Here is a 15,539-nt window from a genome sequence, read left to right as displayed (position 1 = left end):
TTTGGATAGATAGTCGACTACTAGTTTTTGCATTTTTATTGGAGAAAATTTGGTTGCATGGAAAAGTAAGAGGCAAAAGGTGGTCTTGAGGTCAAGTGTTGAAGCTTAATATAGAGCAATGACTAGTACGACATGTGAGCTGATATGGGTCAAGGCTCTCACGAAAGAAATGGGATTTGATGTTGAAGGGTCAATACCTATGTATTGTGATAATCAGGCCGCCATTCATATTGTTGCAAATTCGGTATTTCACGAAAGAACTAAATATATAGAGATAGACTGCCACTTTGTGAGAGACAAAGTTCAAAACAAAGATATTTACTCCCTTCACAAGCAGTTTCTAGCAGTTAGCAGACATATTCACTAAGGTTGTCACCCAGAATACTCTATATTATGCTCTTGACAAGCTGGGAATCTATGACATATACGCTCCTCAGCTTGAGGGGGTGATAATATTGGTATTTCCAGCTCACGCTTCTTATCCCTAAAAGATCTCTTAAAGATAACTATAGCAACAATCGTTACTTGATATACTTTCCTTCTTGTTTAGTGTAAGAAAGTTATAAATACCTTTGTAATCTTGCTTAAGAGATACACGAAATAAGATAGATGAGCTGGAGCTTTACCTCATGGATGTAGGTTGTATAGCCGAACCACGTTAATTCCTTGTTGTGAGTGTATCTTTTTTCTTCGGGCTTCTACAAATCGTTACAGAGCAATGCTTACAAATCGTGATACTCTCAGTGGCCACACCATATAAATCGTAACATGGTGTTATTTGCAAATCATTGCATATCCACAGATCGTAACTATCTTGGTGGCCACACCGTGTAAATTGTAACAAGGTGTTACTTACAAATCGTAACATCAAGGTACAATATTTATTGGTTTGACGTAGTGCTGCAAATGAATCCGAGTTTCGATATGTTATTTCCGGATTTGGATCCTTTAAGTAGAATCAGAATATGCATTAGGATGGGATTTGGATTTATTCCATTGGATTACTTTCGGATCCAGATCCGATTTGGATTGGTAATTTAAGTCAAAACTGGAATTGATCTGAATCAAAATCCAATGTGGTTGCAGTTTTTGCATGTAAATAGTTTGTTTTTTGTTTGATTTTTTTCTGGATCCACACACACTCGTACCTCCCTGCTCACCCACTTGACCTGATGCAGCCATCGGTTGGAAACGTGTTTGTTTTTTATTCTGAAATCTGTGGCTATCCTATCGTTTTTTGGCCATCCAACCGGGAAATGTGAAAAGATTATGTGCAATATGATTTAACAAATATTTGTGCATTAAGCACCTGATCACCTTCCATCTTTGGGGGGGGGGGGGGGGGGGGGGGGCCTGTCAGTTGTGGGGCCCAAGGCCTGTTGGAGGCAGTCTGGTAAGATCAGGCCTGATTCAGATCCATTTCCCCGGGTGCACACACATCCCTGCCCACCCACTTGACCTGATGCAGCCATCGGTTGGAACCTTGTTCTTTTTTTATTCTGAAATCTGTGGCTATCTGATCATTTTTAGGCCATCCATCATCGGGAAATGTGAAAAGATTATGTGCAATATGATTGAACAAATATTTGTGCATTAAGCACCTGATCACCCTCCATCTTAACGACAGGGCCTGTCAGTTGTGGGGCCCAAGACCTGATGGAGGGCAATCTGATCTGATACTTAATGCATAAATCTGGTGCTATGTGATTGCACCTGACCTGGACTCCCGGGAAACGGTCAGGAATGACAATATGGTCATTTCTAAATCAATGGCTAGCCAAAAAAGACTGACTGACTTTTTTTTTCGATTTTAGGTCATCCGACCATTTTCTACCCAGAACTTTTTTTTTACATTTTGACCATTTTTCAGCTAGCCATAGGCCATAAAATGGCCAGTCTTGTCTAATTTTCTTAGAGATCCTCTAACCTAGTGGCTCAAGTGGCCTACATCAGATCTAACCCTAAAGCAAACAAGGTACTTAAGATATGAAGACATGAGGTTCCTTTTTTTTCATGGGCGAGCTGGGTTAGGCAGACCCCTACCAGATATCTCTTAAGCCCCATGTGGCAGAGGGATTGGAACCCCTACCAAACAAGGTACTTCAGATATGAGGACATGAGATTCCTGAAATGGTAAAACCCCTCAAATATTTTATGATTTTTTAACCCAATTTGAGGAGAGGGCTAGAGATGTGGGACCAAAGATCCACGGGTCTAGGATCCGAAATAACCTTGAGATTAGTGACAGCCTCCACTGTCAAATCTAAAAACAAGCCCTTAGGATGCATCTGAATGCCTAGGATCTCAGATCCGAGGATTTGAAGTCCGACCCCCTATTGGATTTCAAATCCAGGGCACTCTCTTATATATCTCACAAAAGTGAGAATCTCAAATCTGAGGTAGCATCAGATTTGAGATCTAGCATTTGCAAAACCCAGGATTGGCCGAACCGAGCTGCTTGTTGGCCCGTGGCCTGGCCCGTGTTGAGCTGAGCCGGGCAGGCCCGATGCCCACCCTACTTTGGCCCACGTCTACTCTGCTAGTCTAGTATGAGCAAATTGTGAACGTCACCAAGTGATAAGGCATCACAACTTGAAAACCCAAAAGAGGCCCTTTGCTTTCAGGCTCTGTTTGGGAGTGGAAATCATAGGCCTATTGTGGTTTTCTCCAGTGCTCTCATGCATTTTGCTGTTTGGATGCAGCAATGTTTCTAAAACACTGCATTGTGAATGGAGTTGGTAGAGCATTGCATTTCAACACCCTTCAAAAGAGCATGTCTTTGATAACTCCTTCCTCAACACTAGATTTTGGCAATGCCATATTTCAGCCACACATGGAAATGTTATTTTCATCGAATTATATGATTTGAAAAAGTGGAAGCCATTAATTTCTAGATTTGGCAGTTGGGAGTTGGTTACTAATTTTGTTGTGTAAATACAAAACCAAGACAATTTCACTACTTTCTTATTTTTCATTAACTACTTTCTTGACATTATTTTCCCAAACAAACACCACCATAAGGTCATGTTTGACTTGTGGGGCGTAAAAGTTTTCAATAGAGAACTTTTTACGACAGAGAAAGCTGGGGTTAGGCAGACCCCTACGAGTTATACAACCATACCATTGGGATTCGAACTTGCAATGTCCCAACACAAGGTGGCTTGCACTAACTGCTCCTGTCAAACAAGCAGAGCCCCGTTGGTTCAATAGAGATAACTTTATCAGAGGAAAAAGTAGTTGGGGGCGACCCAAGAATTTTTTTTCTTTCTATCCCTATCAATGCCAAAAACCAAAGAGTTTCTTCGTTTGTGTTCAAAAGTGTGTAGGTCTCATGTAAAAAGCAAAAGTTTCCTACTTCTAAAAAAAATATTTTGAAAAAATAAATGCTGAAGTTTCTCTCCAAGAGACACTTTAGGGCTCCAACAGGGTTGGTGTAGTGGGATGGGGCTTTGGCTACTGGACGGGTGGTCAAGGTTCGATTCTCATAAGCTTCTTCCCTCTACACAAACCAATGCCCAGGGGGCATGAGTAGAAGCCTCAGAGTTTTACATCATCAGCAAGATGATCATAGGTATGGCAGGAGCCAACGCAATCAAGTCTTGTGTGGTTTCTTCGGATTATAAATCCAAAAAAAAAAACGATACTCTTTATAAACTATCAAACGTGCCCTAATAATTTTTCTAAATGGAAACCCAAATCTTGAAGTCCCAAACATAGGCTTAGGAAGCATTTGAAACACCTGGCAAAAGCCGCCCGGGAACAAAACGGTCCCCGCAGAAAATGGACGAAGTTGGTCCCACACGATGAGAACTAAGGACAGCCCGTGTTGCTAGTATTTTACATAAAAGTCATCTAACTTATTAGCTATTTACAAAAGTTACCCGGCTCTTTGAAATACTCGTTTAAGGCCATGAATAAACCCTCCATCACCGATTGTACATTGGCCGGCTTCCCGTTGCTAAAACACTTGAAGACCTGCAGCCCATCGGAGAGTATACCAAGCTTTGACTCTTTTTTTCTGAATTTTTACTTGGAGAAACCACTCCAGGCGCAGAGACCTAAGGGCACTGGCTCAGCCTGCCATACTATGTTCTCTGTTCAAGTCAGCCTAAAACTCTAAGGGCTTATCCCTCGACCCCCAAGTCGCCAAGCTTTGGCTTGGGCGGAGAGTGATGCCCATGGAATTTGAACCTAGACTGCCTGTCTAACAGTCGGCCCCCATCCCACTAAGCCAAACCCAGCCAAGCTTCGACTTTGTAGCAAAAGAACGGCCCGAGGGTTTCAGCAGTTTTGTCTCTTACAAAGAAACTTAACTTATGTCATCCTATAATCTTTGTTAAACAAATCATTAATGAGAGCATTTTGGTTACTTAATTGACTAAACAAAAGACAGATCTGAATGAGCTTAGTATTAAGAAATGCGTTTGAAATATGAAGGTTGTGATGTAATAACTATAATCTTGGGCTTCTTTATGTAAATATTTGTAAGTTAGGCTGCTTACTGTAAATTAATGAAAGTCTCTCTCTCTCTCTCTCTCTCTCTCTCTCTCATATACACAAAAATTTGGCCCCGGAGTCCTTTGGTGGCCAAAACGAGTGGAGGGATGGAGAGTGCGATTTGCGGGAGAATCTCCCTCTCACCCTTCAACGCGAAATCTGGTACGAAGCTCTCTCTCTCTCTCTCTCTCTCTCTCTCGCCACAATCTGGGCAAGCGGCTTCGGCGTGAGCCCGTTTTATCTGTCTGATGTTCTTTTCTCTTGTGCTTTCTTTATTTGTTTTTAGCTTTTGCTTTTGTTCAGTTCATGGGTTCAACAGTTTGTTGATCTTCATGAGTGGTAATGTTGAATTACTTTCGGCTCTCTCTCTCTCTCTCTCTCTCTCTCTCTCTCTCTCTCTCTCTCTCTCTCTCTCTCTCTCTCTCATATTTCGAAAGATGGTGTGTTTCGGATTGGTTTATTATTCTTTTTTTGTTTGCCACCAATATTTATGAAATTCCTGATTACGGTTTCTGGGGATTGTTCTATTGTGACATCCATGCTGAATTTTGTGCAGTTTTATCTTTTAGATAGTATTTTTTTATTCTTTTTGTTGGTGGGTTTGGGGGTTATTTGGCGTAGAAATCTGTGGAAGGTGAATCGGGCATATTGTGTGGAGAGATGAAGCAGCTCTAGTGTGAAATGATGCGATAAAGGTTGAAGGGCTAGGCAAAAGGGATACCAATGAAGGCTTTCATGAGGACAATATTTTGGGATGGGAGAGATTTGTGGTTAAACTCAGTGTTTGAGGTTAGATAGGGTTAGACGCGGGTGTAGGAATTGCAAGCACTATGTAATATGGGAGAAGACGTGGCTATTATGATGGTGGTGGTGGTGGTTTTGAATTACAATATGGTTTTCCGCTCTGATAACGATGTTGATGGTGGTGGTGTTGATGATAGTTTCTTGTTGAGATTAGGTTTGGAATGTGTTTATAGAAGTTCATGGGAAGCATAGAGCTTCGCGCTAAGTTTACCGGTTTTAGATTACTCTTTGAACTTGGGAGGTAGGTTTGAGGGTTGAGGACCATCGATACTTTCTTTTCCTCTTATGACTTTGGAGATGGGTTGGCCTTGGCCTTTGTCTTAGGACCATCTTGAATCATCTCTCATTAGAGTTACTTTTGGGGCCTCTAATTTTATGGCCTGTTAAGTTGGGGGGTCTGAAAGTTGATAGCATTAAGATGTCAATTATGAATCAGCATGAAAACTCATAGTCCTTTAGAGCGCGTTTGAAACAACATCCCGCCCGTCACACTGGGACGATGTGGACGCCCAGGCCACTGTCCCCGTCAAACAGCAGATGCACGTCCGTGGGACACTATGGACAGGATTTAAATCCCCCCCCCCCCCACCCCCAACGGTGGGGATGGGACACTTTTTAAAAGTAAAAAAAAAAAAGGTGTCCACGACAGACTGGACAGTGTCTCCTGGACAAGACAACTGTTGTGTCTGTCCTTGGACAAGCACTCAAACACACCCTAGTTCACTTTATTGGTTTGTTTTGCATCTTTCCAATTATTCTGTTGATGCTATATCATGCTGATGGTATGGAAGTTTAAAGCAATGTTGTCAGTATGGGCCCTAGGAATAGGCCAATTCCGTTTCTGACCTGAATCGATATGAATCGGCCAGTTTTCAACCAGGGGATGACAAATATTTAACGAATTTTAAGCATTTTTGAAAAAATAAGCAGAATCAGCCTTGTTTCCTATCGATTTTGGGCCGATATTATACAAATCCGCCGATTCAGGTCAATTCACAACATGGTTGTCAGTTGAGGAAGCAAGGCACTTTCAAAATTTTAGAGAGCGGGAAGCGTGGGACTACTTAAGAGCGAATCGGGAATCGTCTCGGAAGCGACCTAGGAAGCGACCTAGGAAGTGAACCGGAAGCGACCTAGGAAGCAAGGGGGAAGCAAAAAAAATAAAAATAAATAAATAAATAATACAAAAAATTGAAAAAAATGGGGGAAGCGTGATGGGAAGCGTGCTTCCCCGCGCGTTTTGGAAGCGCGATGTTTCGCGCTTCCCCACTTACCTAGGCGCTTCCGGTAACTCTGATTCACAACAATACTGGCAACACTGGTTTAAAGAATTCTTCATGTCCATCCTGCAGCTCTCGTTTTATTATCCCATAAACTGATGATGACTTTTCATTGATGCATCCTTGTAATGTTTGTATGGCAAATTGGCAACTTGTTCACCAAATTTGCGAAGCCTCTAGTAAAATACATTATTTTTATGTGCATCATGGTTCATCTTGCCTAACAAAACGAATGAAAACGATGTCATAATTAGAGGTGTGCGTAGGACTGTCGTTGGATCGACATTTACCGATCAATCATTACCTGAAAGTCGAACGCCCGGAAACAGGTCAGTGTTTTATTTTGACATATCAGGCAGGTCGCAGGATTCCTGTTTGCAAATTATAAGGGAGGCAGACCTTGACTCAGGTTCGCCCGTGGAAGTAAAAAAAAAAGGGGATTGGGTTCTTCGTTTTTGTTTCCTGTTGCAAATCAGTCAGGAAGGGGATTTGATCCGCCGACCTTTATGTTCTCTTTTTTTTTTAAGGTCAGGTTCTGCAACAGGCCACCTCAACAAAAAAAAATAGAAGAGGTGGTTGGCATCGAGCGACCTCAAAAAATTTAAAAAAAAAAGAAAAGAAAAGAAACATTTTTTTAAAGGTTTTCTTTTCTTCAGAGTGTCACCAGTTATTGAAGCATTAAACATGAATTAGTCAGGCGATTATACTTGGAATGGTGATAGCACAGATCATTACACCTCAACTCATCTTTTGTCTGAACATTTTGCATTTTCAGAAAACTTCCTGTTTTCCATTGCTAAGAGTATTTTGGCATTGACCTCCAGTGGATAACACTTTTCTTTCTTTACAATGTTTCCAGAAAGTTATGTTTTCCTGTTTGCCTCAACTTAGTCAAGTGATTTACTGCTTTGATTGGGAGTTAATGATGCACAGCCTTCTCTATTCATAAATCTATGCTATGTTTCCAAACAAACTCCTTTTCTAGCCTTTACTTTTATGGATGGTTTTTTTACCTTGTAAACACAATGTGAACTTCATTCTACTGTATTAAAAGCCAAGTCTTTTGTATCTCATAGAAGAGAAGCCCGAAAGCTACTTTTGTTTTTTCAGCTACTTGAAATTTATCATTTCTGAAGTTTCAATTTGTCAAAAGTCACTAACGGAAACTACTGGTAATTGGATTCAATTTGTCAAAAGCCACTAACGGAAACTACTGGCAATTGGAAATTTTGGCAGTATAATGTTTATGATCTTTCTTTTCAGACATTACTAATTGGGCTTTATTTGATTATATGCTCTTAATGTAGGGGATAAGCTGCCTCCTTTTAGAGGAACATGTCCAAGTCGGGGCACTTTTGTGATAGTATCAGCCACAGGACCAGGTAAAGGAGGTGGGCTGCTGGAAAGGCCAACAATAGAAAAGACCACCCCTGGGCGTGAATCCGAGTTTGACTTACGGTACAGATGCTATCTTGTGCTGATGTGCACTTTTCAGGAAACTGCCAAAGTGCCTTGCCTTTTACACTGATGAAGTTGCTTTACTTGTTCCATTTGGAGAAAGCAATATTGTTATTTCACTGTTTTCTTTTCTGTTATCTTTTGTTTTGTTTCCTTGATTCTATCTATGAAAAAAATGCTGGCTCATTTCATAATTCCAGTTCTTGTTTTCTCCTCCCAAACGTTGTTGATGATGCTGATCTCCTAGCAGTTGGGGAAATGATATCAATGATGGTTGGAATCTATGACCAAATACTTTGGTATATCATGATACTTTCATCAACACAAGATTATTTCCATATAATTCCAAGACTTGGAAAAATCTAAAGTTTTTGTTTTCCTATAAATTTTTTTCCTTATATTTATGAGAAATGATGGAGTTATTTAATGATACAACATGAAGAAGGAAATAGCTTCTGGTGCAAACTCAACCAGGGCAGAAGCACATTGTTTTAGTGATTTCAAATACTTGAATCCTTATCTCATGAAGGACCTAATTTCATCATAAAGAAAATGAAAAAATCTTTACAACAATTTCTCCTTAGATTACTACTTTAACTAATAGTAACTTCTCAATCCTGCTAGCTAGTTCTTGGTTGCAAAATTAGTTTTTCAATCAATAGATTGCTGCTGTCCTAGCCTATGTCAAATGGATATGAATGCGGGAGCGGTATATGATGGGGATACTCTTGATATGATTTGATCATTTTCAAAAATTAGGACACGGGGACACGGCTGTACAGATGTGTGTGTGTGTGTGTGTGTGTGTGTGTGTGTGTGTGTGTGTGTGTGTGTGTGTGTGTGTGTGTGTGTGTGTGTGTGTGTGTGTGTTACTTAAATCCTTAGCTCATGAAGGACGTAATTTCATCATAAAGAAAATGAAGAAGTCAACAATTTCTCCTTAGATTACTACTTTAACTAATAGTGAGTAATTTCTCAATCCTTCTAGCTAGTTGCTGGTTGCAAAATTAGTTTTTCAATCAATAGCTTGCTGCTGTCGTAGCCTATATCAAATGGATATGAATGCGAGAGCGGGATATGATGGGGATACGCTTGGTACGATTTGATCATTTTCAAAAATTAGGACACGGGGACACGTCTGTACAGACGTGTGTGTGTGTGTGTGTGTGTGTGTGTGTGTGTGTGTGTGTGTGAAATAACACTTCTAACACAGTATAACTAGGAACATCAAATAATGAAACTAAGTTGAAATTGAAATGTAATGTAATTGATGACAAATTTTAAAAGAAAAAGAATTCAAGTGGATATGAAATAATCATAAAAGGAATAGATAAAGTTAATGACACAATGTTGTCTGTGTATGATTGACTGTGTCTATCAAGTGTCATATTGTATCTATGAAGTGTTTGAGTGTTTTATGTGATTGCTAAATTACTATCTATGGTTCAGAACCATTCATCATGGGGAAAGAGGAGTATTAAACTTTATATTTTGTCTATGCAAGGTGTTTTTGTCCTATTGAGTTCAAACTATGAAGGGTGTTTTGGTTCAATTGTAAGGTATTAAGTTCACAATGTCTTTTTATTTTATTTTGTGAGTGAGAGTGTGTGCATGTCTGTCTGTGATTTTGCATGCATGCGTGCACACTGAATGCGACACTGTGTGTGGGTGTGGGTGGGTGTGTGTCCCATGGTGGCTGTATTGGTTTTTCCCTTGTTTGCTTGGCTACTTACTCCTAGTGATTTCTCTATTTCAGGAAGTCGAGGAAAACTGCACCCCCATATCGTGTATTGTTACATAACGACAACTATAATAAGAGGGAGTATGTAGTTCAAGTGCTTATGAAGGTTATTCCCGGGATGACAGTGGATAATGCTGTCAATATTATGCAAGAGGCTCACTATAATGGGCTTGCTGTCGTAATTATTTGTGCTCAAGTAGATGCTGAGGAGCACTGTATGCAGTTAAGGGGCAATGGCCTTTTGAGTTCAATTGAACCAGCCAGTGGTGGATGCTGATGTATCTCTTGTGCTGTTGGGTTAGTGATTGTATCTGTTAGGAGTTGATTATTTGTATATAACTTTGAAATATCCACATAAACATGAGTAACTGTTACAAGTATTACCAAATTATCACATTGGAACAATACACTGCTGCAGGATGAAAAATTGTTGCATTGGATAGTTTTTAAATTAAAATTTATGCTATCACACACACACACACACACGCGCACAGAGAGAGAGAGAAATTATATGCATTTTTAAGAGGGTAGGCTACAAGTGCGGGAATACTGCACTTACTATAAGATGTCTACAACGCTGCTTAGCTTTGTGCTTGGTCAAATATCGGTTGGCTCGAATCAAATCTCCCCAAGTAAGGTGTACGTTTTTAACTTGAGGAGTGTCTGAAACCTCTTGTGAATTCAAGAGGTTCTATTAGTAAGTGCTGTTCACTTGCAGAAAAAACTATCGACTTTTTCTAGTCTTCTTTAGAGAGTCTTCTTGCGATCTGCAAAACTATTTCTAGGTAGTTTGGAGATTCTGCTTTTATATACCTGCACATGTAACTAAGCTTCATTTCAGATAGGGCGGTTAGCAAATCCACATTATAGAAGTCCAAGGTAAAAAAAGCATATTTGCAGGGTGGTTAGCAAATCCGTGCATCTCTGTGCTCAGATTTCAATCCAAGATTCAAATCTATGCATTTGAATGCACATTTGTGTCTCCATTAAAATGCTTATGGTGTGCTTTCTCATTAGGAGAGCGGAATGAGCAAATTGGTGAACTTCTAATAGCGGTTATGCAAACATATGTTCCTGTTTGAGTTGCTGTTGAATTATTTACATTCACAAGTTTTAGATATGTTTCATTTTATAGCACCATGTAATAATAATGATGACATATTTGCAGTCTATCCAAAAATAGGAATGAAAACAGTGATCTGGTGGTCACTCGATGGGGGAAACTGGTATATTACTATTATAGTCTTTGTTATTGCTATTAACATTTTGCATGAATCTTCAGGATTGACTTCTAAACTAAAAGTATTCGATTTTTCAACATCGAGGAGAGTTTGGTGCACACTGAGAACTTGGTCAAACGTAGATGATTTTCAGTTATCCTCAGAAGTCATGTAAAATCCAGGGTCTCAGTCTGCTTCCTGTACATACCACAGAATGATCAAATATATCTTGGTGGTTATGTCCCAGCCACCTCTGGTGAATGCCTTCATGAAAACTGAATGAAAGTGAATTATGCGTAGATATAGAACAATCTGATACAGTTGAAATCTTACAAAAATTTCAACAAGGAACCCTCACTTTCCAATAGAAGTAACCCAAAACAAGAAAGGAATAAGCAAAGGATCTTGCAAATTCCAACAAGTAAACTCAGAAAGAGTAGTTAACATTGTCTTTAGTACAAATCAATGTAATGGAGCAAAGCCCTAGAGATCTGATTGTCACGTAACGAAGCTACAATCCCATTTCCCATGTCCAGCCATCAGAACCTTCATTATCTCTGGGCACCTTCAGTCAATTAGGATGTCTCCATGCAGACAAAACTTGTCTATCTGATGGCAAATCAGCAAGAACAGCCACCAGCTTGCTGCTCGATTTGAGAAGCATTTACAGATGGCTTCAGATTCACATCAACCATGTCTTCTTGCTTAGTTGAAGACAGTGTCTCCATGCCCGGCAATGCAGCAGCAATCTTCCGAAATAGTGGCTAAAATTGTTTTTTTAATGTTTATGGTTTAGACAATATTGTAAAAAGGAAAGCACTGAAATGTCTACCTATTAAAAAGAACACAAAATGAAGAAGGCAAACAATGTGCACCTTGATATTGAAACCAGCTTTCGCACTGGTTTCTATGAACATGACTCCCAAATCACGGGATTTTTTATCTCCTTCCTCGATTGAAACTTTCCTGTCACATACAGAAGAAAATCTCCTAAGGTTTTCACATTTATATGAAAGATAATGACTACCATTAAACCAAATTCGACTCCTTGATGTTCAAACTATTTGCAACTTTGGTTTTCAAGGAAACATGTTTCAAAATAAGCACACATTGCAAATGAAGAAATCTCAAGCATGGTACGGGGTACACACAAAACTTGTACAAAATTATTTGGTCTATGGCCAAGCAAACAAGAAATACATGAAAGAATGTTTAACTCATTGACTAGAAAATTGAGCAACAAAGTCATAGTTTTGTCCAAAAAGAAAAGAAAAAGGCGAGTCCAAATGCAAGAAGAAAACCAATAGTTGATATCAGGATTGATTCAGAGAACTGGAATGTTGGGGAAAGTTTTTCATGAACAAAGAGCTCACCCACCATGAAATGGTGGAGAGAGAGAGAGAGAGACCAAAGTGAAGATGCTATAGAAGTTAATTTCTTCAATAGGCTTCACAACATGACTTCACTGAAAAACTGCTTCAACAATCACTCTTTTTTCACATTCCAATCCTGGTTCAATTCCATGTAGATATTTCCTTCTAGTGCTAAAATTTTCAAAATATGAAACTATAAGCTCCAGAAATAAAAGGTCCCTGAAGTTGAACCAAGCCTGTCGATGAAAGGTAGCAAGTGAAACAGACAGCTTGGAGGTAAACCCTTGTACTAATCAATCAAGTAATCAACTCATCCAAATGACTCAAATTTCACAATGGGTCCAAATGGCCATGCCATAGTCATTTTAACATCACCACTCAGAGGACATTTCTGATGATGGTTATGGACAGTGGTGATGCCATATTGTGAATGGATATATGGCACATCACATGATCCAAGCTGAAAACTTATAGGGTGTTCTGCAAGAAAATCATTACCTCTTTTCAACAAGGTCTGTTTTGTTTCCAACAAGAACAATGATGACATCACTTCCTCGCTCTGATCTTACTTCTTCAATCCATTTTGAAGTGTTCAGGAATGATTGACGATCTGTGATGGATAAGATAACAGGCGAAAAAGTCACTATGGTGCTTTAAACACAAAAGGCAAAGTATAATAAATGACAAATACCAAGCAGACATGATTGAAGGCAAGGAACATTTTAATGTGTAGGTGGCAATGTAAGGCAAGAAGGCTAACAAATGTGCATCCACCACCAAAGATGCTTACTTGCCACATCATATGCTATGACTGCCACAGAAGAGTCCCGTATGTAACTGGGAATGAGACTTCTAAATCTTTCCTGGCCAGCAGTATCCCTGTCCAAATGAATTTATTAGTTAGGCAACAGTAAGTTCATTTCTGTGATTTCTTTAAATTGTTCCTCGCTGGTAATGTAGCAACTAATATCATAAGCAGACACAGTAGCATTTGTTTAACGATAAATTGTCTCCATATAAGCAGGTAAATTACCAAGCCTGACAATTAATGAACATCAGTATATATGCCAAATACCTACCAAAGCTGTAGACGAACTGTTCTGTCTTCTAGGTACATTGTCTTGGACAAAAAATCAATTCCAATGGTAGCCTGTCATCCAGTACAAAAAAGATGAGATTAGCAGCAGTAGGAGCGTACGTAGGTGATCAACTCAAAAGAAAATGAAAGAAGCTGAGAACAGCTTGCAGTAAAAAAATGGTAATCATCATGCACCGAATAGAGAGAGAGAGAGGCTGCGATGGCCAACCGACTCAAATTACTCATGGTACCTCCAACTTCCATTGACATAGCAAGAGTCAAGGGGACTTTGTTCCCGCCGTAAATGGGGGTTGAGCAAGGAAACAAATGGGAGATGGGAGGCCTTTCTTGAGTTGTTCAGATTAAGATGGCCACATACATGTAGGCATCAAGGAAAGGGTACTTTTTCCATGACACACAAACGGACCCTAAGCAGGAAAAGGGCATGATCACGTTACACCATTTATGATGCACCAAAACATTAGATGAGTTTCATACAAGAATAGCATCTAACTCTCACTCTACACCCCTAGGTCACCCTGTTAATGAGAAAAAAAGGAAAAAAAACACTGTCCGAAACTTCTACTGGCAGTATATCCTGTCTATGCATATATAATTTCATAATTTACCCTCTGCTGTTCTTAAGATTGTAGATCAATCAATTCAACAACCTATGTTGCGCCCACAAGGGTTCCACTCATCCGGTAGGGGCGACTTGTGAATGTCACCAAGTTCACGGGACATCACAAGTTCGAAGCTGGGCGTACTCCCCAGTGGGCAGGTGGGACCTCAAGGGTTTTACCAATTGGAGGCCAGCCAAAGGCAGGAGGACCTCAATGGTTTTACCAACTGGAGGCCAGCCAATGTGTGTATGTGTGTGAGGGTGGTGGGTTCCCTTGGATTATCCAAAAAAAAAAAATCAACAACCTAGGGTGAATTAGTTTCACCATGTCATTTACTTAACAAAAAGGCAACCAATGTACATTTCAATTTTCAAGAAACAATTAAGCCTAAATGATACAGAATGCCCCTCCTCAACAATGATGATTTCACAAAATCAAGGGCCTTAAAACTCCGTTTCAAGCAACACCCTGTGAAATCGCGTCAGTAAAAAATCATCCAATGAAGAAAATTCATTCCATACCAACATCCCGGAGCAAGAACCAACTCAATTAACAGATAAACGTTAATTTGCTGACCCCATCACTTTGGAATAGATCATACCCACAAGTGGAATTAACCATTTAATTAAGAGAGAAAAAACAGATCCTCCTAATTCACTCATTCCCGCAGAATAAAAAGAGAAATCCTACGCAATCTGAATTAGATTTGTAACTCATTCCGTTCAATCTCCGAGCTACACCTCTATATATCGTATCAATTCAGGATACTCGATTCCCCTTTCACTAAATCATACAAAGACACTCAAATTCTCCATCAATTCCCGCGATTCAGATCCGGAAACAATCTCAAGAGGCCCCCAAATCAATCCAGAGAAACCAAGATTACAATCCGATCTCCCCAACCACCCAAATAAATCAAACAGAAAAAGAAGCTTGCAGGGATTACCTGGTAGGTGTTGTCGAACTTATCGTACATGAATCTGGTGATGATGCTCGTCTTCCCCACCGACTGATCCCCAAGAAACACCAGCTTGTACTTCGCCAGCGGAGACACCGTCGCCATTATTCACACCTCTCTCTCTCTCTCTCTCTCTCTCTCTCTCTCTCTCTCTCTCTCTCTCTGTAAAAGAAGATTCAAGGAAAATAGGATCTTGGAAATCTGGAGAATACGGAGAAAAACGAGAAGATTAAAAAAAAATGGGATCTCGCAAATATGGAGAATACCGAGGAAAACGAGATCATCGTGCTGCTTTATTTCTTCCCGTATTTATAGGAGAGAGAGAAGGGCGACGCGGGGGCGGAGCAGAGAGAGGGAGCGAGCGCCGAGCACGACGGGGGAACACGCGGTCAATTCCTTCAAACTTCGGTTTTTACTCCGCCTTCCCCTTTCTTTCCTCTCCTCTCTCTCTAGTTTTTAGAAAATCCCGATATTTTAAAATCTCGCGGGAAGCTAAGTGTTTTACTT

At 39.9% G+C, this 15,539-nt stretch overlaps 2 protein-coding genes across 2 annotated transcripts; one reads left to right on the top strand and one right to left on the bottom strand.

The window, feature by feature from the left end:
- The first annotated feature begins 4,570 nt into the window (after positions 1-4,570).
- Positions 4,571-10,168, top strand: LOC149846664 (ATP-dependent Clp protease adapter protein CLPS1, chloroplastic-like). The gene is made up of 3 exons (XM_089998112.1): positions 4,571-4,659; positions 7,889-8,039; positions 9,796-10,168. Exons 1-3 carry the CDS (start codon positions 4,605-4,607, stop codon positions 10,055-10,057), a joined length of 468 nt encoding a protein of 155 aa, XP_089854238.1. The 5' UTR covers positions 4,571-4,604; the 3' UTR covers positions 10,058-10,168.
- Positions 10,169-11,278: 1,110 nt separating this feature from the next.
- Positions 11,279-15,354, bottom strand: LOC149846663 (ras-related protein RABH1e). Its single transcript, XM_089998111.1, has 7 exons — positions 15,299-15,354; positions 15,021-15,192; positions 13,453-13,523; positions 13,164-13,252; positions 12,872-12,983; positions 11,876-11,966; positions 11,279-11,764 (listed from the first exon to the last, which is right to left on the bottom strand). Exons 2-7 carry the CDS (start codon positions 15,135-15,137, stop codon positions 11,621-11,623), a joined length of 624 nt encoding a protein of 207 aa, XP_089854237.1. The 5' UTR covers positions 15,138-15,192; positions 15,299-15,354; the 3' UTR covers positions 11,279-11,620.
- Between the last annotated feature and the right edge of the window lie 185 nt (positions 15,355-15,539).

The sequence above is a fragment of the Nuphar pumila genome, chromosome 2 (assembly GCF_984573655.1).
Source record: "Nuphar pumila chromosome 2, dmNupPumi1.hap1.1, whole genome shotgun sequence".
Taxonomy (NCBI): Eukaryota; Viridiplantae; Streptophyta; class Magnoliopsida; order Nymphaeales; family Nymphaeaceae; genus Nuphar; species Nuphar pumila.
The sequence above is the reverse complement of the archived record's forward strand: the minus strand, read 5'-3'. Positions and strand labels throughout refer to the sequence as shown.